General features: G+C 45.8%; 5 protein-coding genes across 5 annotated transcripts; all 5 read right to left on the bottom strand.

Annotated features, from left to right (window-relative positions):
• Positions 1–1,286: 1,286 nt before the first annotated feature.
• On the bottom strand, positions 1,287–2,700 carry LOC149282232 (protein FAM187B-like). Its single transcript, XM_089498419.1, has 2 exons — positions 1,880–2,700; positions 1,287–1,632 (listed from the first exon to the last, which is right to left on the bottom strand). The coding sequence occupies exons 1-2, from the start codon at positions 2,698–2,700 to the stop codon at positions 1,287–1,289; spliced, it is 1,167 nt and encodes a 388-aa protein (XP_089354545.1).
• Positions 2,701–5,341: 2,641 nt separating this feature from the next.
• Positions 5,342–6,755, bottom strand: LOC149282231 (protein FAM187B-like). Its single transcript, XM_089498418.1, has 2 exons — positions 5,935–6,755; positions 5,342–5,687 (listed from the first exon to the last, which is right to left on the bottom strand). Exons 1-2 carry the CDS (start codon positions 6,753–6,755, stop codon positions 5,342–5,344), a joined length of 1,167 nt encoding a protein of 388 aa, XP_089354544.1.
• Positions 6,756–9,422: 2,667 nt separating this feature from the next.
• On the bottom strand, positions 9,423–10,835 carry LOC149282230 (protein FAM187B-like). Its single transcript, XM_089498417.1, has 2 exons — positions 10,015–10,835; positions 9,423–9,768 (listed from the first exon to the last, which is right to left on the bottom strand). The coding sequence occupies exons 1-2, from the start codon at positions 10,833–10,835 to the stop codon at positions 9,423–9,425; spliced, it is 1,167 nt and encodes a 388-aa protein (XP_089354543.1).
• Positions 10,836–13,470: 2,635 nt separating this feature from the next.
• Positions 13,471–14,884, bottom strand: LOC149282229 (protein FAM187B-like). Its single transcript, XM_089498416.1, has 2 exons — positions 14,064–14,884; positions 13,471–13,816 (listed from the first exon to the last, which is right to left on the bottom strand). Exons 1-2 carry the CDS (start codon positions 14,882–14,884, stop codon positions 13,471–13,473), a joined length of 1,167 nt encoding a protein of 388 aa, XP_089354542.1.
• A 2,635-nt stretch (positions 14,885–17,519) lies between these two features.
• On the bottom strand, positions 17,520–18,933 carry LOC149282228 (protein FAM187B-like). Its single transcript, XM_089498415.1, has 2 exons — positions 18,113–18,933; positions 17,520–17,865 (listed from the first exon to the last, which is right to left on the bottom strand). The coding sequence occupies exons 1-2, from the start codon at positions 18,931–18,933 to the stop codon at positions 17,520–17,522; spliced, it is 1,167 nt and encodes a 388-aa protein (XP_089354541.1).
• Between the last annotated feature and the right edge of the window lie 7,366 nt (positions 18,934–26,299).

The following is a 26,299-nucleotide window of genomic DNA, read 5'->3' as shown; positions in this document are numbered from 1 at the left end:
GTATGCAGACGGACAGAGAAAAGTGTATTATTCATATATATATATATATATATATATATATATATATATATATATATATATATATATATATTTATATATATAGCATATATTTTATTTTATATTTTTCTCTATATATATTTTTTGTGCAGTAAAGCATTGTGTGGTTGGACCTGGCCTCAGAAACCCTAGGATCCCGTGGAATGTTCTGCAGCTCGTGTGTTTGTTCACTTTATATAGAATGTATCATTTCTTTATTTACATTGAAGTTACTTTATTGCATCAAAGTTTTTTTTTTACTCCAGAACAACATTTCTTTTCCTTCTGAGTCTATGGGAGAACATCAGGCAAGTCAATTGGAAAATACTTTAGAGATGCGATTGAAATGGATGGCCTCTTGCTCCGTTGGGCGTACGCTGGTCTGGTTTCCAGTTTCATCTGCCCCTTCAGGTGCCGGGGTTGGTGGTTCCACTCTGCTGATGGTAAAAGTCAGAGCGGCTGTAAAGGGAGAAACCAGATTGTTTGGTGGAGGAGAGACAGTGATGAGCAAACTGGCCATGGTAGGGTGAAGGCCCAGGCATGCATGGGCCAAACCCTTGCTTTGCAGAGCTCCCCGATGAATCTGCCCATTTCCCCTGTGATTGGGGTAAAAACCCTAAGAATCTGCCCATTCACCCCAGGACTCTAAAACTGGGGAAAAACCCTGAGACTCTTCCCGTCAACTGCGAGGCCCTCAGACTTGGGTAAAAAGCCTAACAACTTGTCCATTCACCCTAAGACTCTGAGACTGGGGTAAAAACCCTGAAAATCTACCATTGCCTCCTTGACTCTAGGACTCTGACCTTTCACTCGGAGACCCTTAGACTGGTGTAAAAACCCTAATAATCCATCTATTCCCCCCGACACACTGAAACACTGCCCTTTCTCCCTAATACCATGAGACTGGGGTAAAAACCCTAAGAACTTGAGACTTGGGTAAAAACCCTAAGAATCTGCATTCCCTGTAAAACCCTGAGATTGGGGTAAAAGCCATGAGAATCTCCTCATTCCCCCCCAGAAACCCTAAGTATCTGCCCTTTTACTCTGAGACCCTGAGACTGGTGTAAAAACCCTGAGAGTAGACAATTTATGCAGAGTAGACAAATTTCTTGATGGACGTCAAAGCATCTTCATCAATCCCAATAAAATAATTACATGATACATTAATTTTGCCTCCAAAATCATGTCTTTTATTTCCAGTTGATAACAAACGTAAAGGTGATGGCAGTTAGACATGAGGCTGAACACATTTACACCGGTAATTTGCTGATGGCATCGCTGAAAGGTTTGTTGAAAGCCAAGGCAATGCCTAGAACTATCAGGAAGATTAGGAATAAGACGATGCCAAGTATCAGTGACTCCAGAGAAGTACAGAGCCACGCTTCCCACGTGTACTGCAGCTTATGGACGATCACATTAAACCTCCCGGCCAGGCGGTGATCCACGTAACATTTGTAAATTCCGGCATCTGATTGGTTGAGATTTGGAATAAGCAAGGATCCCCCGCCGGTGGCGTTATCCAAAATATACGGGCTGCTGCCACGGAGCTGTTGTAGACGTGATATAGAAACACATTCACGCTCCCAGTAAACAGGTCTGCAAAATAATGCATAGAAAGAGTAAATAAATATCCTTCATTCCATTTTATCTGCTACTCTATACAGCGCTGGGGGGTTATATTACTGTATACAGCGCTGGGGGGGGTTATTACTGTATACAGCCCTAGGGGTTATAACTGTATACAAAGCTGGGGGGTATTACTTTATACAGCTCTTGGGGGGTTATTACTTTACACAGCGTTGGGGGACTTCCGCTTTAAACATGATGAGATATAGATCATTACCTGTAAATGGAGGCCGTGGGGCATTTGAGTAATGCGTCGGCGTGGAGGTTTGTATAAAAGTTGTCAGTCAGAAGAAGCTGAACCTCATTTTCGGAAGATGTTGGTTCCTTGCAGCTGTCTTCACACATCTCTATCCTGAGTTCAGGTTTATGAGTAGGTTGAAGTTCTTTGAAGATGGCTCTCAGGAGGCCGCACGGCCAAACCTTCTCTTCCAGATCCAAGCTGATGTTCATCCTGGCGTAGCAAAAGCCAAGCTTCTTCCTCTCTCCTTGAACCCCGCACCTGTCACAGGGCTGCCATTCCTCCCAAACCGTGAACATTTCAACCGAACCCTTATCTCCAAAGTCCAAAGTGGTATTAGGTTGCACCATCTGCCCCAGACTTGCATGAGAAATGTAAATGTCTTCTACATTCTGGACATCTAGCGCGTAATGAGCTAGAACCGCCTCTCCATATCTGCAGGTATAGATTCCGGTGTTTTTCACTTCCGGGGAGAGAATCTTCAGATCGCCGGATATCAGCGTCGGGCGTTTCATCAGTTCCAGAAGCTTTGTCGGGATGGTGGAGATCGAACCTTGACTTTGGACGAGGGTAACGGGTTTTGCGCTGGAATTGGAAATATCTACATATTGCCAATAAATGGAAGCGTCCGTGGGCCTGTTCACACAGGTTAGGATGATGGGATTATGGGAGGCAACGGCTATTTTACAGGGAATTTGGGCAGAACAGGCCACAGTGATCCCTTCCTCACCAAGTGAGATAGTGGCTTGTGCTAGAAGCACCAAGCCCATCACAAACGTGATGTGTGACACCCGAATCATGGCGTCACCCGATAGTTAGTTTTCTTGTTTCTTTCTCGAAAGAAGAACCGCAGAAAAAAATCAGACCAACTCCTAGACTCCTCTCGCTTGTCTGTTAGCCGGTTTCTCAATTACCGGGGGATTTATAGACTTGTACCTATGATGTCATAAACAACACAAACATTCTAGAATGTTACCCTCGATGATGTCATAAACAATACATGCCACTCTTCAATGTTACCATCTATCATATCATGAATAATACACATCTCTGTACAATATCACCATCGATGATGTCATAAGGAATCCAAAGCTTTCTAGAATGTTACCATGTAGAAAGATACCAAATAAGTACCATCTTAATTTTCCCAAATATATGAGATGAAATGACCTGTATTCAAGCAGGGTTTCCAGCTGTGATATCGCAGTGAGAAAATGCAGCAATTGTGATGTTTAAATATAATTCAATCAGAGGAGCAAATGAAGTGATCGGCTACAGACTGTGTTACCCAGAGAAACTGCCCCTTAACCCCGACACCCTGAGAGTTTCCATATGTGGTTATATATATAATGTGTTTTGCAAAATAACCAATTGGTGCAATCTCCATAGCAACCAACAGAACCAATTTCTGGACTTGTGAGAACAAATCTAAAATGACATTAATTCTTAAAGACTGAATTGCAGAATTTAGGGGTTTAAAAAGCATTTTCTGTCTGCATATCTGTGCTGGATATTCTGGAGGGGGAGGTTGTGTGGAATATGGGGCCATTTGCTCCATTTTAATAAACAGGTTGTATGGTATTCAGCATTTTCAAGGGTCTTTTGGGGTCTTTTTGCTCTTCTATATAATGTTCTATTGATGCCCCTTAATGATTAGAAAATTAATTTCCATTGATGGGCTTTAAATCTTCTGGCTGTTGAAGAACCTGAGAGAACGTCTTGAGTCGACCCGATGGAGATACGAGTCCTCCTCTTGGTAGCCCAGCAGATATATGGACAGTGATGGTGAATGGGGATGCGGTATGGATCCTGTAATGACTTTCTGGATGTTTTTGGTTAAGGAAATTATACATTATTTACTTCAATGTCTCTTACTACAAATTATTATTATTAATTATTGTGTTATATAGGGCCATCGTATTCCGTAGCGCTGTACAATGAGTATCTCTCCTTGTTTAGAGGTGGCACAGGCGAGGTGTCTACAGTTCTGTACTGATTGGCCCCCAGGCTAGGGGCCACTGATTTCTAATGTTCCCTCTTATTCCAAAAATATTTTTTTTCTACCAATGAGAAATTGCGCAAGACGAAGCAGTAAATCTGTAAATTGGGTTTTTTTTAAACAGTTTTTGCCTGAAGGTCAATTTTTGAAGACACGTTTCACGGGTAAATATAAAAGTGTATGCAGACGGACAGAGAAAAGTGTATTATTCATATATATATATATATATATATATATATATATATATATATATATATAGCATATATTTTATTTTATATTTTTCTCTATATATATTTTTTGTGCAGTAAAGCATTGTGTGGTTGGACCTGGCCTCAGAAACCCTAGGATCCCGTGGAATGTTCTGCAGCTCGTGTGTTTGTTCACTTTATATAGAATGTATCATTTCTTTATTTACATTGAAGTTACTTTATTGCATCAAAGTTTTTTTTTTACTCCAGAACAACATTTCTTTTCCTTCTGAGTCTATGGGAGAACATCAGGCAAGTCAATTGGAAAATACTTTAGAGATGCGATTGAAATGGATGGCCTCTTGCTCCGTTGGGCGTACGCTGGTCTGGTTTCCAGTTTCATCTGCCCCTTCAGGTGCCGGGGTTGGTGGTTCCACTCTGCTGATGGTAAAAGTCAGAGCGGCTGTAAAGGGAGAAACCAGATTGTTTGGTGGAGGAGAGACAGTGATGAGCAAACTGGCCATGGTAGGGTGAAGGCCCAGGCACGCATGGGCCAAACCCTTGCTTTGCAGAGCTCCCCGATGAATCTGCCCATTTCCCCTGTGATTGGGGTAAAAACCCTAAGAATCTGCCCATTCACCCCAGGACTCTAAAACTGGGGAAAAACCCTGAGACTCTTCCCGTCAACTGCGAGGCCCTCAGACTTGGGTAAAAAGCCTAACAACTTGTCCATTCACCCTAAGACTCTGAGACTGGGGTAAAAACCCTGAAAATCTACCATTGCCTCCTTGACTCTAGGACTCTGACCTTTCACTCGGAGACCCTTAGACTGGTGTAAAAACCCTAATAATCCATCTATTCCCCCCGACACACTGAAACACTGCCCTTTCTCCCTAATACCATGAGACTGGGGTAAAAACCCTAAGAACTTGAGACTTGGGTAAAAACCCTAAGAATCTGCATTCCCTGTAAAACCCTGAGATTGGGGTAAAAGCCATGAGAATCTCCTCATTCCCCCCCAGAAACCCTAAGTATCTGCCCTTTTACTCTGAGACCCTGAGACTGGTGTAAAAACCCTGAGAGTAGACAATTTATGCAGAGTAGACAAATTTCTTGATGGACGTCAAAGCATCTTCATCAATCCCAATAAAATAATTACATGATACATTAATTTTGCCTCCAAAATCATGTCTTTTATTTCCAGTTGATAACAAACGTAAAGGTGATGGCAGTTAGACATGAGGCTGAAAACATTTACACCGGTAATTTGCTGATGGCATCGCTGAAAGGTTTGTTGAAAGCCAAGGCAATGCCTAGAACTATCAGGAAGATTAGGAATAAGACGATGCCAAGTATCAGTGACTCCAGAGAAGTATAGAGCCACGCTTCCCACGTGTACTGCAGCTTATGGACGATCACATTAAACCTCCCGGCCAGGCGGTGATCCACGTAACATTTGTAAATTCCGGCATCTGATTGGTTGAGATTTGGAATAAGCAAGGATCCCCCGCCGGTGGCGTTATCCAAAATATACGGGCTGCTGCCACGGAGCTGTTGTAGACGTGATATAGAAACACATTCACGCTCCCAGTAAACAGGTCTGCAAAATAATGCATAGAAAGAGTAAATAAATATCCTTCATTCCATTTTATCTGCTACTCTATACAGCGCTGGGGGGTTATATTACTGTATACAGCGCTGGGGGGGGTTATTACTGTATACAGCCCTAGGGGTTATAACTGTATACAAAGCTGGGGGGTATTACTTTATACAGCTCTTGGGGGGTTATTACTTTACACAGCGTTGGGGGACTTCCGCTTTAAACATGATGAGATATAGATCATTACCTGTAAATGGAGGCCGTGGGGCATTTGAGTAATGCGTCGGCGTGGAGGTTTGTATAAAAGTTGTCAGTCAGAAGAAGCTGAACCTCATTTTCGGAAGATGTTGGTTCCTTGCAGCTGTCTTCACACATCTCTATCCTGAGTTCAGGTTTATGAGTAGGTTGAAGTTCTTTGAAGATGGCTCTCAGGAGGCCGCACGGCCAAACCTTCTCTTCCAGATCCAAGCTGATGTTCATCCTGGCGTAGCAAAAGCCAAGCTTCTTCCTCTCTCCTTGAACCCCGCACCTGTCACAGGGCTGCCATTCCTCCCAAACCGTGAACATTTCAACCGAACCCTTATCTCCAAAGTCCAAAGTGGTATTAGGTTGCACCATCTGCCCCAGACTTGCATGAGAAATGTAAATGTCTTCTACATTCTGGACATCTAGCGCGTAATGAGCTAGAACCGCCTCTCCATATCTGCAGGTATAGATTCCGGTGTTTTTCACTTCCGGGGAGAGAATCTTCAGATCGCCGGATATCAGCGTCGGGCGTTTCATCAGTTCCAGAAGCTTTGTCGGGATGGTGGAGATCGAACCTTGACTTTGGACGAGGGTAACGGGTTTTGCGCTGGAATTGGAAATATCTACATATTGCCAATAAATGGAAGCGTCCGTGGGCCTGTTCACACAGGTTAGGATGATGGGATTATGGGAGGCAACGGCTATTTTACAGGGAATTTGGGCAGAACAGGCCACAGTGATCCCTTCCTCACCAAGTGAGATAGTGGCTTGTGCTAGAAGCACCAAGCCCATCACAAACGTGATGTGTGACACCCGAATCATGGCGTCACCCGATAGTTAGTTTTCTTGTTTCTTTCTCGAAAGAAGAACCGCAGAAAAAAATCAGACCAACTCCTAGACTCCTCTCGCTTGTCTGTTAGCCGGTTTCTCAATTACCGGGGGATTTATAGACTTGTACCTATGATGTCATAAACAACACAAACATTCTAGAATGTTACCCTCGATGATGTCATAAACAATACATGCCACTCTTCAATGTTACCATCTATCATATCATGAATAATACACATCTCTGTACAATATCACCATCGATGATGTCATAAGGAATCCAAAGCTTTCTAGAATGTTACCATGTAGAAAGATACCAAATAAGTACCATCTTAATTTTCCCAAATATATGAGATGAAATGACCTGTATTCAAGCAGGGTTTCCAGCTGTGATATCGCAGTGAGAAAATGCAGCAATTGTGATGTTTAAATATAATTCAATCAGAGGAGCAAATGAAGTGATCGGCTACAGACTGTGTTACCCAGAGAAACTGCCCCTTAACCCCGACACCCTGAGAGTTTCCATATGTGGTTATATATATAATGTGTTTTGCAAAATAACCAATTGGTGCAATCTCCATAGCAACCAACAGAACCAATTTCTGGACTTGTGAGAACAAATCTAAAATGACATTAATTCTTAAAGACTGAATTGCAGAATTTAGGGGTTTAAAAAGCATTTTCTGTCTGCATATCTGTGCTGGATATTCTGGAGGGGGAGGTTGTGTGGAATATGGGGCCATTTGCTCCATTTTAATAAACAGGTTGTATGGTATTCAGCATTTTCAAGGGTCTTTTGGGGTCTTTTTGCTCTTCTATATAATGTTCTATTGATGCCCCTTAATGATTAGAAAATTAATTTCCATTGATGGGCTTTAAATCTTCTGGCTGTTGAAGAACCTGAGAGAACGTCTTGAGTCGACCCGATGGAGATACGAGTCCTCCTCTTGGTAGCCCAGCAGATATATGGACAGTGATGGTGAATGGGGATGCGGTATGGATCCTGTAATGACTTTCTGGATGTTTTTGGTTAAGGAAATTATACATTATTTACTTCAATGTCTCTTACTACAAATTATTATTATTAATTATTGTGTTATATAGGGCCATCGTATTCCGTAGCGCTGTACAATGAGTATCTCTCCTTGTTTAGAGGTGGCACAGGCGAGGTGTCTACAGTTCTGTACTGATTGGCCCCCAGGCTAGGGGCCACTGATTTCTAATGTTCCCTCTTATTCCAAAAATATTTTTTTTCTACCAATGAGAAATTGCGCAAGACGAAGCAGTAAATCTGTAAATTGGGTTTTTTTTAAACAGTTTTTGCCTGAAGGTCAATTTTTGAAGACACGTTTCACGGGTAAATATAAAAGTGTATGCAGACGGACAGAGAAAAGTGTATTATTCATATATATATATATATATATATATATATATATATATATATATATATATATATATATATATATATATATATATAGCATATATTTTATTTTATATTTTTCTCTATATATATTTTTTGTGCAGTAAAGCATTGTGTGGTTGGACCTGGCCTCAGAAACCCTAGGATCCCGTGGAATGTTCTGCAGCTCGTGTGTTTGTTCACTTTATATAGAATGTATCATTTCTTTATTTACATTGAAGTTACTTTATTGCATCAAAGTTTTTTTTTTACTCCAGAACAACATTTCTTTTCCTTCTGAGTCTATGGGAGAACATCAGGCAAGTCAATTGGAAAATACTTTAGAGATGCGATTGAAATGGATGGCCTCTTGCTCCGTTGGGCGTACGCTGGTCTGGTTTCCAGTTTCATCTGCCCCTTCAGGTGCCGGGGTTGGTGGTTCCACTCTGCTGATGGTAAAAGTCAGAGCGGCTGTAAAGGGAGAAACCAGATTGTTTGGTGGAGGAGAGACAGTGATGAGCAAACTGGCCATGGTAGGGTGAAGGCCCAGGCATGCATGGGCCAAACCCTTGCTTTGCAGAGCTCCCCGATGAATCTGCCCATTTCCCCTGTGATTGGGGTAAAAACCCTAAGAATCTGCCCATTCACCCCAGGACTCTAAAACTGGGGAAAAACCCTGAGACTCTTCCCGTCAACTGCGAGGCCCTCAGACTTGGGTAAAAAGCCTAACAACTTGTCCATTCACCCTAAGACTCTGAGACTGGGGTAAAAACCCTGAAAATCTACCATTGCCTCCTTGACTCTAGGACTCTGACCTTTCACTCGGAGACCCTTAGACTGGTGTAAAAACCCTAATAATCCATCTATTCCCCCCGACACACTGAAACACTGCCCTTTCTCCCTAATACCATGAGACTGGGGTAAAAACCCTAAGAACTTGAGACTTGGGTAAAAACCCTAAGAATCTGCATTCCCTGTAAAACCCTGAGATTGGGGTAAAAGCCATGAGAATCTCCTCATTCCCCCCCAGAAACCCTAAGTATCTGCCCTTTTACTCTGAGACCCTGAGACTGGTGTAAAAACCCTGAGAGTAGACAATTTATGCAGAGTAGACAAATTTCTTGATGGACGTCAAAGCATCTTCATCAATCCCAATAAAATAATTACATGATACATTAATTTTGCCTCCAAAATCATGTCTTTTATTTCCAGTTGATAACAAACGTAAAGGTGATGGCAGTTAGACATGAGGCTGAAAACATTTACACCGGTAATTTGCTGATGGCATCGCTGAAAGGTTTGTTGAAAGCCAAGGCAATGCCTAGAACTATCAGGAAGATTAGGAATAAGACGATGCCAAGTATCAGTGACTCCAGAGAAGTATAGAGCCACGCTTCCCACGTGTACTGCAGCTTATGGACGATCACATTAAACCTCCCGGCCAGGCGGTGATCCACGTAACATTTGTAAATTCCGGCATCTGATTGGTTGAGATTTGGAATAAGCAAGGATCCCCCGCCGGTGGCGTTATCCAAAATATACGGGCTGCTGCCACGGAGCTGTTGTAGACGTGATATAGAAACACATTCACGCTCCCAGTAAACAGGTCTGCAAAATAATGCATAGAAAGAGTAAATAAATATCCTTCATTCCATTTTATCTGCTACTCTATACAGCGCTGGGGGGTTATATTACTGTATACAGCGCTGGGGGGGTTATTACTGTATACAGCCCTAGGGGTTATAACTGTATACAAAGCTGGGGGGTATTACTTTATACAGCTCTTGGGGGGTTATTACTTTACACAGCGTTGGGGGACTTCCGCTTTAAACATGATGAGATATAGATCATTACCTGTAAATGGAGGCCGTGGGGCATTTGAGTAATGCGTCGGCGTGGAGGTTTGTATAAAAGTTGTCAGTCAGAAGAAGCTGAACCTCATTTTCGGAAGATGTTGGTTCCTTGCAGCTGTCTTCACACATCTCTATCCTGAGTTCAGGTTTATGAGTAGGTTGAAGTTCTTTGAAGATGGCTCTCAGGAGGCCGCACGGCCAAACCTTCTCTTCCAGATCCAAGCTGATGTTCATCCTGGCGTAGCAAAAGCCAAGCTTCTTCCTCTCTCCTTGAACCCCGCACCTGTCACAGGGCTGCCATTCCTCCCAAACCGTGAACATTTCAACCGAACCCTTATCTCCAAAGTCCAAAGTGGTATTAGGTTGCACCATCTGCCCCAGACTTGCATGAGAAATGTAAATGTCTTCTACATTCTGGACATCTAGCGCGTAATGAGCTAGAACCGCCTCTCCATATCTGCAGGTATAGATTCCGGTGTTTTTCACTTCCGGGGAGAGAATCTTCAGATCGCCGGATATCAGCGTCGGGCGTTTCATCAGTTCCAGAAGCTTTGTCGGGATGGTGGAGATCGAACCTTGACTTTGGACGAGGGTAACGGGTTTTGCGCTGGAATTGGAAATATCTACATATTGCCAATAAATGGAAGCGTCCGTGGGCCTGTTCACACAGGTTAGGATGATGGGATTATGGGAGGCAACGGCTATTTTACAGGGAATTTGGGCAGAACAGGCCACAGTGATCCCTTCCTCACCAAGTGAGATAGTGGCTTGTGCTAGAAGCACCAAGCCCATCACAAACGTGATGTGTGACACCCGAATCATGGCGTCACCCGATAGTTAGTTTTCTTGTTTCTTTCTCGAAAGAAGAACCGCAGAAAAAAATCAGACCAACTCCTAGACTCCTCTCGCTTGTCTGTTAGCCGGTTTCTCAATTACCGGGGGATTTATAGACTTGTACCTATGATGTCATAAACAACACAAACATTCTAGAATGTTACCCTCGATGATGTCATAAACAATACATGCCACTCTTCAATGTTACCATCTATCATATCATGAATAATACACATCTCTGTACAATATCACCATCGATGATGTCATAAGGAATCCAAAGCTTTCTAGAATGTTACCATGTAGAAAGATACCAAATAAGTACCATCTTAATTTTCCCAAATATATGAGATGAAATGACCTGTATTCAAGCAGGGTTTCCAGCTGTGATATCGCAGTGAGAAAATGCAGCAATTGTGATGTTTAAATATAATTCAATCAGAGGAGCAAATGAAGTGATCGGCTACAGACTGTGTTACCCAGAGAAACTGCCCCTTAACCCCGACACCCTGAGAGTTTCCATATGTGGTTATATATATAATGTGTTTTGCAAAATAACCAATTGGTGCAATCTCCATAGCAACCAACAGAACCAATTTCTGGACTTGTGAGAACAAATCTAAAATGACATTAATTCTTAAAGACTGAATTGCAGAATTTAGGGGTTTAAAAAGCATTTTCTGTCTGCATATCTGTGCTGGATATTCTGGAGGGGGAGGTTGTGTGGAATATGGGGCCATTTGCTCCATTTTAATAAACAGGTTGTATGGTATTCAGCATTTTCAAGGGTCTTTTGGGGTCTTTTTGCTCTTCTATATAATGTTCTATTGATGCCCCTTAATGATTAGAAAATTAATTTCCATTGATGGGCTTTAAATCTTCTGGCTGTTGAAGAACCTGAGAGAACGTCTTGAGTCGACCCGATGGAGATACGAGTCCTCCTCTTGGTAGCCCAGCAGATATATGGACAGTGATGGTGAATGGGGATGCGGTATGGATCCTGTAATGACTTTCTGGATGTTTTTGGTTAAGGAAATTATACATTATTTACTTCAATGTCTCTTACTACAAATTATTATTATTAATTATTGTGTTATATAGGGCCATCGTATTCCGTAGCGCTGTACAATGAGTATCTCTCCTTGTTTAGAGGTGGCACAGGCGAGGTGTCTACAGTTCTGTACTGATTGGCCCCCAGGCTAGGGGCCACTGATTTCTAATGTTCCCTCTTATTCCAAAAATATTTTTTTTCTACCAATGAGAAATTGCGCAAGACGAAGCAGTAAATCTGTAAATTGGGTTTTTTTTAAACAGTTTTTGCCTGAAGGTCAATTTTTGAAGACACGTTTCACGGGTAAATATAAAAGTGTATGCAGACGGACAGAGAAAAGTGTATTATTCATATATATATATATATATATATATATATATATATATATATAGCATATATTTTATTTTATATTTTTCTCTCTATATATTTTTTGTGCAGTAAAGCATTGTGTGGTTGGACCTGGCCTCAGAAACCCTAGGATCCCGTGGAATGTTCTGCAGCTCGTGTGTTTGTTCACTTTATATAGAATGTATCATTTCTTTATTTACATTGAAGTTACTTTATTGCATCAAAGTTTTTTTTTTACTCCAGAACAACATTTCTTTTCCTTCTGAGTCTATGGGAGAACATCAGGCAAGTCAATTGGAAAATACTTTAGAGATGCGATTGAAATGGATGGCCTCTTGCTCCGTTGGGCGTACGCTGGTCTGGTTTCCAGTTTCATCTGCCCCTTCAGGTGCCGGGGTTGGTGGTTCCACTCTGCTGATGGTAAAAGTCAGAGCGGCTGTAAAGGGAGAAACCAGATTGTTTGGTGGAGGAGAGACAGTGATGAGCAAACTGGCCATGGTAGGGTGAAGGCCCAGGCACGCATGGGCCAAACCCTTGCTTTGCAGAGCTCCCCGATGAATCTGCCCATTTCCCCTGTGATTGGGGTAAAAACCCTAAGAATCTGCCCATTCACCCCAGGACTCTAAAACTGGGGAAAAACCCTGAGACTCTTCCCGTCAACTGCGAGGCCCTCAGACTTGGGTAAAAAGCCTAACAACTTGTCCATTCACCCTAAGACTCTGAGACTGGGGTAAAAACCCTGAAAATCTACCATTGCCTCCTTGGCTCTAGGACTCTGACCTTTCACTCGGAGACCCTTAGACTGGTGTAAAAACCCTAATAATCCATCTATTCCCCCCGACACACTGAAACACTGCCCTTTCTCCCTAATACCATGAGACTGGGGTAAAAACCCTAAGAACTTGAGACTTGGGTAAAAACCCTAAGAATCTGCATTCCCTGTAAAACCCTGAGATTGGGGTAAAAGCCATGAGAATCTCCTCATTCCCCCCCAGAAACCCTAAGTATCTGCCCTTTTACTCTGAGACCCTGAGACTGGTGTAAAAACCCTGAGAGTAGACAATTTATGCAGAGTAGACAAATTTCTTGATGGACGTCAAAGCATCTTCATCAATCCCAATAAAATAATTACATGATACATTAATTTTGCCTCCAAAATCATGTCTTTTATTTCCAGTTGATAACAAACGTAAAGGTGATGGCAGTTAGACATGAGGCTGAAAACATTTACACCGGTAATTTGCTGATGGCATCGCTGAAAGGTTTGTTGAAAGCCAAGGCAATGCCTAGAACTATCAGGAAGATTAGGAATAAGACGATGCCAAGTATCAGTGACTCCAGAGAAGTATAGAGCCACGCTTCCCACGTGTACTGCAGCTTATGGACGATCACATTAAACCTCCCGGCCAGGCGGTGATCCACGTAACATTTGTAAATTCCGGCATCTGATTGGTTGAGATTTGGAATAAGCAAGGATCCCCCGCCGGTGGCGTTATCCAAAATATACGGGCTGCTGCCACGGAGCTGTTGTAGACGTGATATAGAAACACATTCACGCTCCCAGTAAACAGGTCTGCAAAATAATGCATAGAAAGAGTAAATAAATATCCTTCATTCCATTTTATCTGCTACTCTATACAGCGCTGGGGGGTTATATTACTGTATACAGCGCTGGGGGGGGTTATTACTGTATACAGCCCTAGGGGTTATAACTGTATACAAAGCTGGGGGGTATTACTTTATACAGCTCTTGGGGGGTTATTACTTTACACAGCGTTGGGGGACTTCCGCTTTAAACATGATGAGATATAGATCATTACCTGTAAATGGAGGCCGTGGGGCATTTGAGTAATGCGTCGGCGTGGAGGTTTGTATAAAAGTTGTCAGTCAGAAGAAGCTGAACCTCATTTTCGGAAGATGTTGGTTCCTTGCAGCTGTCTTCACACATCTCTATCCTGAGTTCAGGTTTATGAGTAGGTTGAAGTTCTTTGAAGATGGCTCTCAGGAGGCCGCACGGCCAAACCTTCTCTTCCAGATCCAAGCTGATGTTCATCCTGGCGTAGCAAAAGCCAAGCTTCTTCCTCTCTCCTTGAACCCCGCACCTGTCACAGGGCTGCCATTCCTCCCAAACCGTGAACATTTCAACCGAACCCTTATCTCCAAAGTCCAAAGTGGTATTAGGTTGCACCATCTGCCCCAGACTTGCATGAGAAATGTAAATGTCTTCTACATTCTGGACATCTAGCGCGTAATGAGCTAGAACCGCCTCTCCATATCTGCAGGTATAGATTCCGGTGTTTTTCACTTCCGGGGAGAGAATCTTCAGATCGCCGGATATCAGCGTCGGGCGTTTCATCAGTTCCAGAAGCTTTGTCGGGATGGTGGAGATCGAACCTTGACTTTGGACGAGGGTAACGGGTTTTGCGCTGGAATTGGAAATATCTACATATTGCCAATAAATGGAAGCGTCCGTGGGCCTGTTCACACAGGTTAGGATGATGGGATTATGGGAGGCAACGGCTATTTTACAGGGAATTTGGGCAGAACAGGCCACAGTGATCCCTTCCTCACCAAGTGAGATAGTGGCTTGTGCTAGAAGCACCAAGCCCATCACAAACGTGATGTGTGACACCCGAATCATGGCGTCACCCGATAGTTAGTTTTCTTGTTTCTTTCTCGAAAGAAGAACCGCAGAAAAAAATCAGACCAACTCCTAGACTCCTCTCGCTTGTCTGTTAGCCGGTTTCTCAATTACCGGGGGATTTATAGACTTGTACCTATGATGTCATAAACAACACAAACATTCTAGAATGTTACCCTCGATGATGTCATAAACAATACATGCCACTCTTCAATGTTACCATCTATCATATCATGAATAATACACATCTCTGTACAATATCACCATCGATGATGTCATAAGGAATCCAAAGCTTTCTAGAATGTTACCATGTAGAAAGATACCAAATAAGTACCATCTTAATTTTCCCAAATATATGAGATGAAATGACCTGTATTCAAGCAGGGTTTCCAGCTGTGATATCGCAGTGAGAAAATGCAGCAATTGTGATGTTTAAATATAATTCAATCAGAGGAGCAAATGAAGTGATCGGCTACAGACTGTGTTACCCAGAGAAACTGCCCCTTAACCCCGACACCCTGAGAGTTTCCATATGTGGTTATATATATAATGTGTTTTGCAAAATAACCAATTGGTGCAATCTCCATAGCAACCAACAGAACCAATTTCTGGACTTGTGAGAACAAATCTAAAATGACATTAATTCTTAAAGACTGAATTGCAGAATTTAGGGGTTTAAAAAGCATTTTCTGTCTGCATATCTGTGCTGGATATTCTGGAGGGGGAGGTTGTGTGGAATATGGGGCCATTTGCTCCATTTTAATAAACAGGTTGTATGGTATTCAGCATTTTCAAGGGTCTTTTGGGGTCTTTTTGCTCTTCTATATAATGTTCTATTGATGCCCCTTAATGATTAGAAAATTAATTTCCATTGATGGGCTTTAAATCTTCTGGCTGTTGAAGAACCTGAGAGAACGTCTTGAGTCGACCCGATGGAGATACGAGTCCTCCTCTTGGTAGCCCAGCAGATATATGGACAGTGATGGTGAATGGGGATGCGGTATGGATCCTGTAATGACTTTCTGGATGTTTTTGGTTAAGGAAATTATACATTATTTACTTCAATGTCTCTTACTACAAATTATTATTATTAATTATTGTGTTATATAGGGCCATCGTATTCCGTAGCGCTGTACAATGAGTATCTCTCCTTGTTTAGAGGTGGCACAGGCGAGGTGTCTACAGTTCTGTACTGATTGGCCCCCAGGCTAGGGGCCACTGATTTCTAATGTTCCCTCTTATTCCAAAAATATTTTTTTTCTACCAATGAGAAATTGCGCAAGACGAAGCAGTAAATCTGTAAATTGGGTTTTTTTTAAACAGTTTTTGCCTGAAGGTCAATTTTTGAAGACACGTTTCACGGGTAAATATAAAAGTGTATGCAGACGGACAGAGAAAAGTGTATTATTCATATATATATATATATATATATATATATATATATATATATAGCATATATTTTATTTTATATTTTTCTCTCTATATATTTTTTGTGCAGTAAAGCATTGTGTGGTTGGACCTGGCCTCAGAAACCCTAGGATCCCGTGGAATGTTCTGCAGCTCGTGTGTTTGTTCACTTTATATAGAATGTATCATTTCTTTATTTACATTGAAGTTACTTTATTGCATCAAAGTTTTTTTTTTACTCCAGAACAACATTTCTTTTCCTTCTGAGTCTATGGGAGAACATCAGGCAAGTCAATTGGAAAATACTTTAGAGATGCGATTGAAATGGATGGCCTCTTGCTCCGTTGGGCGTACGCTGGTCTGGTTTCCAGTTTCATCTGCCCCTTCAGGTGCCGGGGTTGGTGGTTCCACTCTGCTGATGGTAAAAGTCAGAGCGGCTGTAAAGGGAGAAACCAGATTGTTTGGTGGAGGAGAGACAGTGATGAGCAAACTGGCCATGGTAGGGTGAAGGCCCAGGCACGCATGGGCCAAACCCTTGCTTTGCAGAGCTCCCCGATGAATCTGCCCATTTCCCCTGTGATTGGGGTAAAAACCCTAAGAATCTGCCCATTCACCCCAGGACTCTAAAACTGGGGAAAAACCCTGAGACTCTTCCCGTCAACTGCGAGGCCCTCAGACTTGGGTAAAAAGCCTAACAACTTGTCCATTCACCCTAAGACTCTGAGACTGGGGTAAAAACCCTGAAAATCTACCATTGCCTCCTTGGCTCTAGGACTCTGACCTTTCACTCGGAGACCCTTAGACTGGTGTAAAAACCCTAATAATCCATCTATTCCCCCCGACACACTGAAACACTGCCCTTTCTCCCTAATACCATGAGACTGGGGTAAAAACCCTAAGAACTTGAGACTTGGGTAAAAACCCTAAGAATCTGCATTCCCTGTAAAACCCTGAGATTGGGGTAAAAGCCATGAGAATCTCCTCATTCCCCCCCAGAAACCCTAAGTATCTGCCCTTTTACTCTGAGACCCTGAGACTGGTGTAAAAACCCTGAGAGTAGACAATTTATGCAGAGTAGACAAATTTCTTGATGGACGTCAAAGCATCTTCATCAATCCCAATAAAATAATTACATGATACATTAATTTTGCCTCCAAAATCATGTCTTTTATTTCCAGTTGATAACAAACGTAAAGGTGATGGCAGTTAGACATGAGGCTGAAAACATTTACACCGGTAATTTGCTGATGGCATCGCTGAAAGGTTTGTTGAAAGCCAAGGCAATGCCTAGAACTATCAGGAAGATTAGGAATAAGACGATGCCAAGTATCAGTGACTCCAGAGAAGTATAGAGCCACGCTTCCCACGTGTACTGCAGCTTATGGACGATCACATTAAACCTCCCGGCCAGGCGGTGATCCACGTAACATTTGTAAATTCCGGCATCTGATTGGTTGAGATTTGGAATAAGCAAGGATCCCCCGCCGGTGGCGTTATCCAAAATATACGGGCTGCTGCCACGGAGCTGTTGTAGACGTGATATAGAAACACATTCACGCTCCCAGTAAACAGGTCTGCAAAATAATGCATAGAAAGAGTAAATAAATATCCTTCATTCCATTTTATCTGCTACTCTATACAGCGCTGGGGGGTTATATTACTGTATACAGCGCTGGGGGGGGTTATTACTGTATACAGCCCTAGGGGTTATAACTGTATACAAAGCTGGGGGGTATTACTTTATACAGCTCTTGGGGGGTTATTACTTTACACAGCGTTGGGGGACTTCCGCTTTAAACATGATGAGATATAGATCATTACCTGTAAATGGAGGCCGTGGGGCATTTGAGTAATGCGTCGGCGTGGAGGTTTGTATAAAAGTTGTCAGTCAGAAGAAGCTGAACCTCATTTTCGGAAGATGTTGGTTCCTTGCAGCTGTCTTCACACATCTCTATCCTGAGTTCAGGTTTATGAGTAGGTTGAAGTTCTTTGAAGATGGCTCTCAGGAGGCCGCACGGCCAAACCTTCTCTTCCAGATCCAAGCTGATGTTCATCCTGGCGTAGCAAAAGCCAAGCTTCTTCCTCTCTCCTTGAACCCCGCACCTGTCACAGGGCTGCCATTCCTCCCAAACCGTGAACATTTCAACCGAACCCTTATCTCCAAAGTCCAAAGTGGTATTAGGTTGCACCATCTGCCCCAGACTTGCATGAGAAATGTAAATGTCTTCTACATTCTGGACATCTAGCGCGTAATGAGCTAGAACCGCCTCTCCATATCTGCAGGTATAGATTCCGGTGTTTTTCACTTCCGGGGAGAGAATCTTCAGATCGCCGGATATCAGCGTCGGGCGTTTCATCAGTTCCAGAAGCTTTGTCGGGATGGTGGAGATCGAACCTTGACTTTGGACGAGGGTAACGGGTTTTGCGCTGGAATTGGAAATATCTACATATTGCCAATAAATGGAAGCGTCCGTGGGCCTGTTCACACAGGTTAGGATGATGGGATTATGGGAGGCAACGGCTATTTTACAGGGAATTTGGGCAGAACAGGCCACAGTGATCCCTTCCTCACCAAGTGAGATAGTGGCTTGTGCTAGAAGCACCAAGCCCATCACAAACGTGATGTGTGACACCCGAATCATGGCGTCACCCGATAGTTAGTTTTCTTGTTTCTTTCTCGAAAGAAGAACCGCAGAAAAAAATCAGACCAACTCCTAGACTCCTCTCGCTTGTCTGTTAGCCGGTTTCTCAATTACCGGGGGATTTATAGACTTGTACCTATGATGTCATAAACAACACAAACATTCTAGAATGTTACCCTCGATGATGTCATAAACAATACATGCCACTCTTCAATGTTACCATCTATCATATCATGAATAATACACATCTCTGTACAATATCACCATCGATGATGTCATAAGGAATCCAAAGCTTTCTAGAATGTTACCATGTAGAAAGATACCAAATAAGTACCATCTTAATTTTCCCAAATATATGAGATGAAATGACCTGTATTCAAGCAGGGTTTCCAGCTGTGATATCGCAGTGAGAAAATGCAGCAATTGTGATGTTTAAATATAATTCAATCAGAGGAGCAAATGAAGTGATCGGCTACAGACTGTGTTACCCAGAGAAACTGCCCCTTAACCCCGACACCCTGAGAGTTTCCATATGTGGTTATATATATAATGTGTTTTGCAAAATAACCAATTGGTGCAATCTCCATAGCAACCAACAGAACCAATTTCTGGACTTGTGAGAACAAATCTAAAATGACATTAATTCTTAAAGACTGAATTGCAGAATTTAGGGGTTTAAAAAGCATTTTCTGTCTGCATATCTGTGCTGGATATTCTGGAGGGGGAGGTTGTGTGGAATATGGGGCCATTTGCTCCATTTTAATAAACAGGTTGTATGGTATTCAGCATTTTCAAGGGTCTTTTGGGGTCTTTTTGCTCTTCTATATAATGTTCTATTGATGCCCCTTAATGATTAGAAAATTAATTTCCATTGATGGGCTTTAAATCTTCTGGCTGTTGAAGAACCTGAGAGAACGTCTTGAGTCGACCCAATGGAGATACGAGTCCTCCTCTTGGTAGCCCAGCAGATATATGGACAGTGATGGTGAATGGGGATGCGGTATGGATCCTGTAATGACTTTCTGGATGTTTTTGGTTAAGGAAATTATACATTATTTACTTCAATGTCTCTTACTACAAATTATTATTATTAATTATTGTGTTATATAGGGCCATCGTATTCCGTAGCGCTGTACAATGAGTATCTCTCCTTGTTTAGAGGTGGCACAGGCGAGGTGTCTACAGTTCTGTACCGATTGGCCCCCAGGCTAGGGGCCACTGATTTCTAATGTTCCCTCTTATTCCAAAAATATTTTTTTTCTACCAATGAGAAATTGCGTAAGACGAAGCAGTAAATCTGTAAATTGGGTTTTTTTTAAACAGTTTTTGCCTGAAGGTCAATTTTTGAAGACACGTTTCACGGGTAAATATAAAAGTGTATGCAGACGGACAGAGAAAAGTGTATTATTCATATATATATATATATATATATATATATATATATATATATATAGCATATATTTTATTTTATATTTTTCTATATATATATTTTTTGTGCAGTAAAGCATTGTGTGGTTGGACCTGGCCTCAGAAACCCTAGGATCCCGTGGAATGTTCTGCAGCTCGTGTGTTTGTTCACTTTATATAGAATGTATCATTTCTTTATTTACATTGAAGTTACTTTATTGCATCAAAGTTTTTTTTTTTACTCCAGAACAACATTTCTTTTCCTTCTGAGTCTATGGGAGAACATCAGGCAAGTCAATGGGAAAATACTTTAGAGATGCGATTGAAATGGATGGCCTCTTGCTCCGTTGGGCGTACGCTGGTCTGGTTTCCAGTTTCATCTGCCCCTTCAGGTGCCGGGGTTGGTGGTTCCACTCTGCTGATGGTAAAAGTCAGAGCGGCTGTGTGACGGATCGTCCTGTGCCCCAGACTGGACACATCCGCCCGTCAGCTCCTTCCCTCTCCCAGTAAGCGGACACGCTGTGGCTGTCCGAAGAAAGCAGTCACAGACCAGCACTTCCCTCAATCATGAGACAGGACTTCATGCTTTGAGGTTAAAAACAGAACTCTCTTTATTACAAACACACAGAACTTATATACAATCTACATTCACTGTGCACCGAACCCAACCCCCAATCCTATCAGCCACATCCCCTCACAAATCCCATCAGCCACATCCCCTCACAAATCCCATCGGTATACAGGGGATGTATCAGGTGAGGGGATTAAGGGATACAATGGGTTCCCCCACCTGTGTTATCCCCCCTGTAGTGCGGGTGCCGTCTGGGCAGACAGGGCTGTGTTGGCTGATTAAGAGCCCCAGCCAGATTATAGGATCATCTCTTTGAAGGCTGGAGCTGCAGCCACATTCAAACGGTACAAATAAATATAATAATAATAATAACAGTGAAGATCAGACATAGGTTCTTCACATTACTCCCCTCTTGTGCAAACGTCCGGCAGACACAGCCAGATCCCTAACGGATCGGCTTGGGGATGACCGGGCCTCTACTGTCTCTAGTCCTGCGGGGTAGGGAGAGCGGGCGTGCGGCTTCTGGGGCACCCTGGCAGCCCCATGTCAGTCACCCGGGCTCCTAGGCCTGGCCCGTAGTCAAAGGGTAAGAGGCCAGCCCAGAAGCCTCTCCAGTGGGCAGCCCTCTTTAGTCTCCTCTGCAGGCATGGGAGACCTTTCTCCAGGGCTTCCTTTCCCCTCTGGGCACTCAGCCCAGACTCGGCTCCCTCCCAACCTGATGGAACCCTCCCATGGTTACCCTGACTACGGGCTTGTCCCGAGTCAGCTCCACATTCCCCCACCCAAACAACAAGAGCCCACTCCAAAGCAGCAGCAGTTTCACTTACCCCTACCTGGCTCTCCGAGCTGGGGCTCGTTTTGCCCACTGGACCATGCCGCTGGGGAGGAGTGCCGGTTTCCCTTCCTCCCATAATTGGTGACAGCCGCTGGGGAGGGTCGCCGCCTGCGCCCCCTCCCGGATGCTCGTGCTGGGGAGCGCCAGATAATGGGGGTGTAAGCAGTGCAGGGCAGAGGTCAGCGACTCTCTGCCCGGTTGCCAGTGCTTCTGCTGGTGCAGGGAACGGTGCTGGGCAGAGAACAGCGTCACTCTGCCTTGTAGCCAGCGCTTCCGCTGGTGGTTCCCTGCTAGCAGGTGGGGACCCTTCGCTGTGGGGCGGGCAGAGGCCAGCAGCACTCTGCCCTGTTGCCGGCGTTTCAGCCAGAGCGAGGATTGCTGGTGCAGGACAGAGGTCAGTGACGCTCTGCCCGGTTGCCAGTGCTTCTGCTGGTGCAGGGAACGTTGCTGGGCAGAGAACAGCGTCACCCTGCCTTGTGGCCAGCTCTTCCGCTGGTGGTTCCATGCTAGCAGGTTGGGACCCTTCGCTGTGGGGCGGGCAGAGGCCAGCAGCACTCTGCCCTGTTGCTGGCGTTTCAGCCAGAGCGAGGATTGCTGGTGCAGGACAGAGGTCAGCGACTCTCTCTCCGGGTGCCAGCACTTCTGGTTGGTCCTCGTTAGCCGGCGGGTACACTGTGCTGGGGGATGAGCAGAGGCCAGCAGCACTCTGCCCCGTGGCCGGCTCTTCTGCCGGTCTGGCATTTTGCGGTGCTGGGCAGAGGATCGCGTCGCACTGCTCTGGTGGGTCCCTGCTAGCAGGCAGGGACTTTTCACTGTGGGGGGGGCAGAGGCCAGTGGCACTCTGCCCCGCTGCCGGTGCTTCAGCCGGAGCAGGAGGGGCGCATGGTGCTGGGCAGAGAACAGCGTCCCTCTGCCCTGTTGTTGGCGCTTCTGCCGCCTCTAGTGGAAACCCATAGACTGCTGCCTCAAATTCCGGCGACTGCATGCGGTCCATAATCGCCCGGAAGACTTCCTCCCAAAAGTGATTGCCCACTTTCACCTCTTTGGGCTCTGGCTGCAATACCAGGGGCAGAGTGGCTGAACCTTCAAGTCCGGAGCGGCCTCCGGAGCTCGCTCTGTGACATCTGTCGGCTCACACTGCAGGGCGTAGCGCCCCTCGAACAGCGCCAAGTATTCTGCCTCAAGGCACCATTCTCTGTCTACTAGTCTCTCAAGGTCTTGGCTGAGTTCACTTGTTGCAGTGGGCGGCAGGGCTCTCCGGCGCTTGTCACTAATGTCCCACCATCGGTCCATGTTGCCATTGCCAAAGACATCCCTTTCCTCGAAAGCCTCCCACAACAGGCCAGGCCCGCCAACATCCATCCCTTCCAGAGAATGGGGCTTTCTGGATTTTCGCTGTGGGCCTCGGGCTTCCCAGTATATGGCTCGGTACTCCTCTTTGAGCCCAATCTCCTGTCGGATCAGCTTCTCTAGCTCTGCAACCTCACCTGGAGACGCAGGTCCCCCGAACAAGTAGAGCCTCCCATTCACCTGGTCCCTGATTCGTTGTTCTAGGGTGGGCAGATGTGTACCTTGGTGGGCGCTCCACTTTTCTAGGGCCGCTCTCCATCCCACGAGCCGGGCTCGGGTCCGTCTCTCAAACTCCCATACTGGAGTCTCCGATTCGAGGGTCTCATCTCCCCTCCAAGTCACCCCGCATCCCGGTGACTGTTCAATCCACTCCATCTGTGGATCCGTTTGGCTCTTCCTCGCCAGGGTATAACTTTGTTCTGCGGCTAGTTGCTTTGGTCCGCTCTGGTCTGGAAGGAGTAGATCCCACCGCTGCCACCAATGTGACGGATCGTCTTGTGCCCCAGACTGGACACATCCGCCCGTCAGCTCCTTCCCTCTCCCAGTAAGCGGACACGCTGTGGCTGTCCGAAGAAAGCAGTCACAGACCAGCACTTCCCTCAATCATGAGACAGGACTTCATGCTTTGAGGTTAAAAACAGAACTCTCTTTATTACAAACACACAGAACTTATATACAATCTACATTCACTGTGCACCGAACCCAACCCCCAATCCTATCAGCCACATCCCCTCACAAATCCCATCAGCCACATCCCCTCACAAATCCCATCGGTATACAGGGGATGTATCAGGTGAGGGGATTAAGGGATACAATGGGTTCCCCCACCTGTGTTATCCCCCCTGTAGTGCGGGTGCCGTCTGGGCAGACAGGGCTGTGTTGGCTGATTAAGAGCCCCAGCCAGATTATAGGATCATCTCTTTGAAGGCTGGAGCTGCAGCCACATTCAAACGGTACAAATAAATATAATAATAATAATAACAGTGAAGATCAGACATAGGTTCTTCACATTACTCCCCTCTTGTGCAAACGTCCGGCAGACACAGCCAGATCCCTAACGGATCGGCTTGGGGATGACCGGGCCTCTACTGTCTCTAGTCCTGCGGGGTAGGGAGAGCGGGCGTGCGGCTTCTGGGGCACCCTGGCAGCCCCATGTCAGTCACCCGGGCTCCTAGGCCTGGCCCGTAGTCAAAGGGTAAGAGGCCAGCCCAGAAGCCTCTCCAGTGGGCAGCCCTCTTTAGTCTCCTCTGCAGGCATGGGAGACCTTTCTCCAGGGCTTCCTTTCCCCTCTGGGCACTCAGCCCAGACTCGGCTCCCTCCCAACCTGATGGAACCCTCCCATGGTTACCCTGACTACGGGCTTGTCCCGAGTCAGCTCCACATTCCCCCACCCAAACAACAAGAGCCCACTCCAAAGCAGCAGCAGTTTCACTTACCCCTACCTGGCTCTCCGAGCTGGGGCTCGTTTTGCCCACTGGACCATGCCGCTGGGGAGGAGTGCCGGTTTCCCTTCCTCCCATAATTGGTGACAGCCGCTGGGGAGGGTCGCCGCCTGCGCCCCCTCCCGGATGCTCGTGCTGGGGAGCGCCAGATAATGGGGGTGTAAGCAGTGCAGGGCAGAGGTCAGCGACTCTCTGCCCGGTTGCCAGTGCTTCTGCTGGTGCAGGGAACGGTGCTGGGCAGAGAACAGCGTCACTCTGCCTTGTAGCCAGCGCTTCCGCTGGTGGTTCCCTGCTAGCAGGTGGGGACCCTTCGCTGTGGGGCGGGCAGAGGCCAGCAGCACTCTGCCCTGTTGCCGGCGTTTCAGCCAGAGCGAGGATTGCTGGTGCAGGACAGAGGTCAGTGACGCTCTGCCCGGTTGCCAGTGCTTCTGCTGGTGCAGGGAACGTTGCTGGGCAGAGAACAGCGTCACCCTGCCTTGTGGCCAGCTCTTCCGCTGGTGGTTCCATGCTAGCAGGTTGGGACCCTTCGCTGTGGGGCGGGCAGAGGCCAGCAGCACTCTGCCCTGTTGCTGGCGTTTCAGCCAGAGCGAGGATTGCTGGTGCAGGACAGAGGTCAGCGACTCTCTCTCCGGGTGCCAGCACTTCTGGTTGGTCCTCGTTAGCCGGCGGGTACACTGTGCTGGGGGATGAGCAGAGGCCAGCAGCACTCTGCCCCGTGGCCGGCTCTTCTGCCGGTCTGGCATTTTGCGGTGCTGGGCAGAGGATCGCGTCGCACTGCTCTGGTGGGTCCCTGCTAGCAGGCAGGGACTTTTCACTGTGGGGGGGGCAGAGGCCAGTGGCACTCTGCCCCGCTGCCGGTGCTTCAGCCGGAGCAGGAGGGGCGCATGGTGCTGGGCAGAGAACAGCGTCCCTCTGCCCTGTTGTTGGCGCTTCTGCCGCCTCTAGTGGAAACCCATAGACTGCTGCCTCAAATTCCGGCGACTGCATGCGGTCCATAATCGCCCGGAAGACTTCCTCCCAAAAGTGATTGCCCACTTTCACCTCTTTGGGCTCTGGCTGCAATACCAGGGGCAGAGTGGCTGAACCTTCAAGTCCGGAGGCTTGCCAATTACAGTGAGCGGCCTCCGGAGCTCGCTCTGTGACATCTGTCGGCTCACACTGCAGGGCGTAGCGCCCCTCGAACAGCGCCAAGTATTCTGCCTCAAGGCACCATTCTCTGTCTACTAGTCTCTCAAGGTCTTGGCTGAGTTCACTTGTTGCAGTGGGCGGCAGGGCTCTCCGGCGCTTGTCACTAATGTCCCACCATCGGTCCATGTTGCCATTGCCAAAGACATCCCTTTCCTCGAAAGCCTCCCACAACAGGCCAGGCCCGCCAACATCCATCACTTCCAGAGAATGGGGCTTTCTGGATTTTCGCTGTGGGCCTCGGGCTTCCCAGTATATGGCTCGGTACTCCTCTTTGAGCCCAATCTCCTGTCGGATCAGCTTCTCTAGCTCTGCAACCTCACCTGGAGACGCAGGTCCCCCGAACAAGTAGAGCCTCCCATTCACCTGGTCCCTGATTCGTTGTTCTAGGGTGGGCAGATGTGTACCTTGGTGGGCGCTCCACTTTTCTAGGGCCGCTCTCCATCCCACGAGCCGGGCTCGGGTCCGTCTCTCAAACTCCCATACTGGAGTCTCCGATTCGAGGGTCTCATCTCCCCTCCAAGTCACCCCGCATCCCGGTGACTGTTCAATCCACTCCATCTGTGGATCCGTTTG

Source organism: Sceloporus occidentalis, unplaced genomic scaffold, assembly GCF_023333645.1.
Source record: "Sceloporus occidentalis isolate IW3139 unplaced genomic scaffold, rSceOcc1.0.p SCAF_120, whole genome shotgun sequence".
Classification (NCBI taxonomy): domain Eukaryota; kingdom Metazoa; phylum Chordata; class Lepidosauria; order Squamata; family Phrynosomatidae; genus Sceloporus; species Sceloporus occidentalis.
Note: the sequence above shows the minus strand (reverse complement) of the source record. Positions and strands in the feature narration are given on the sequence as shown.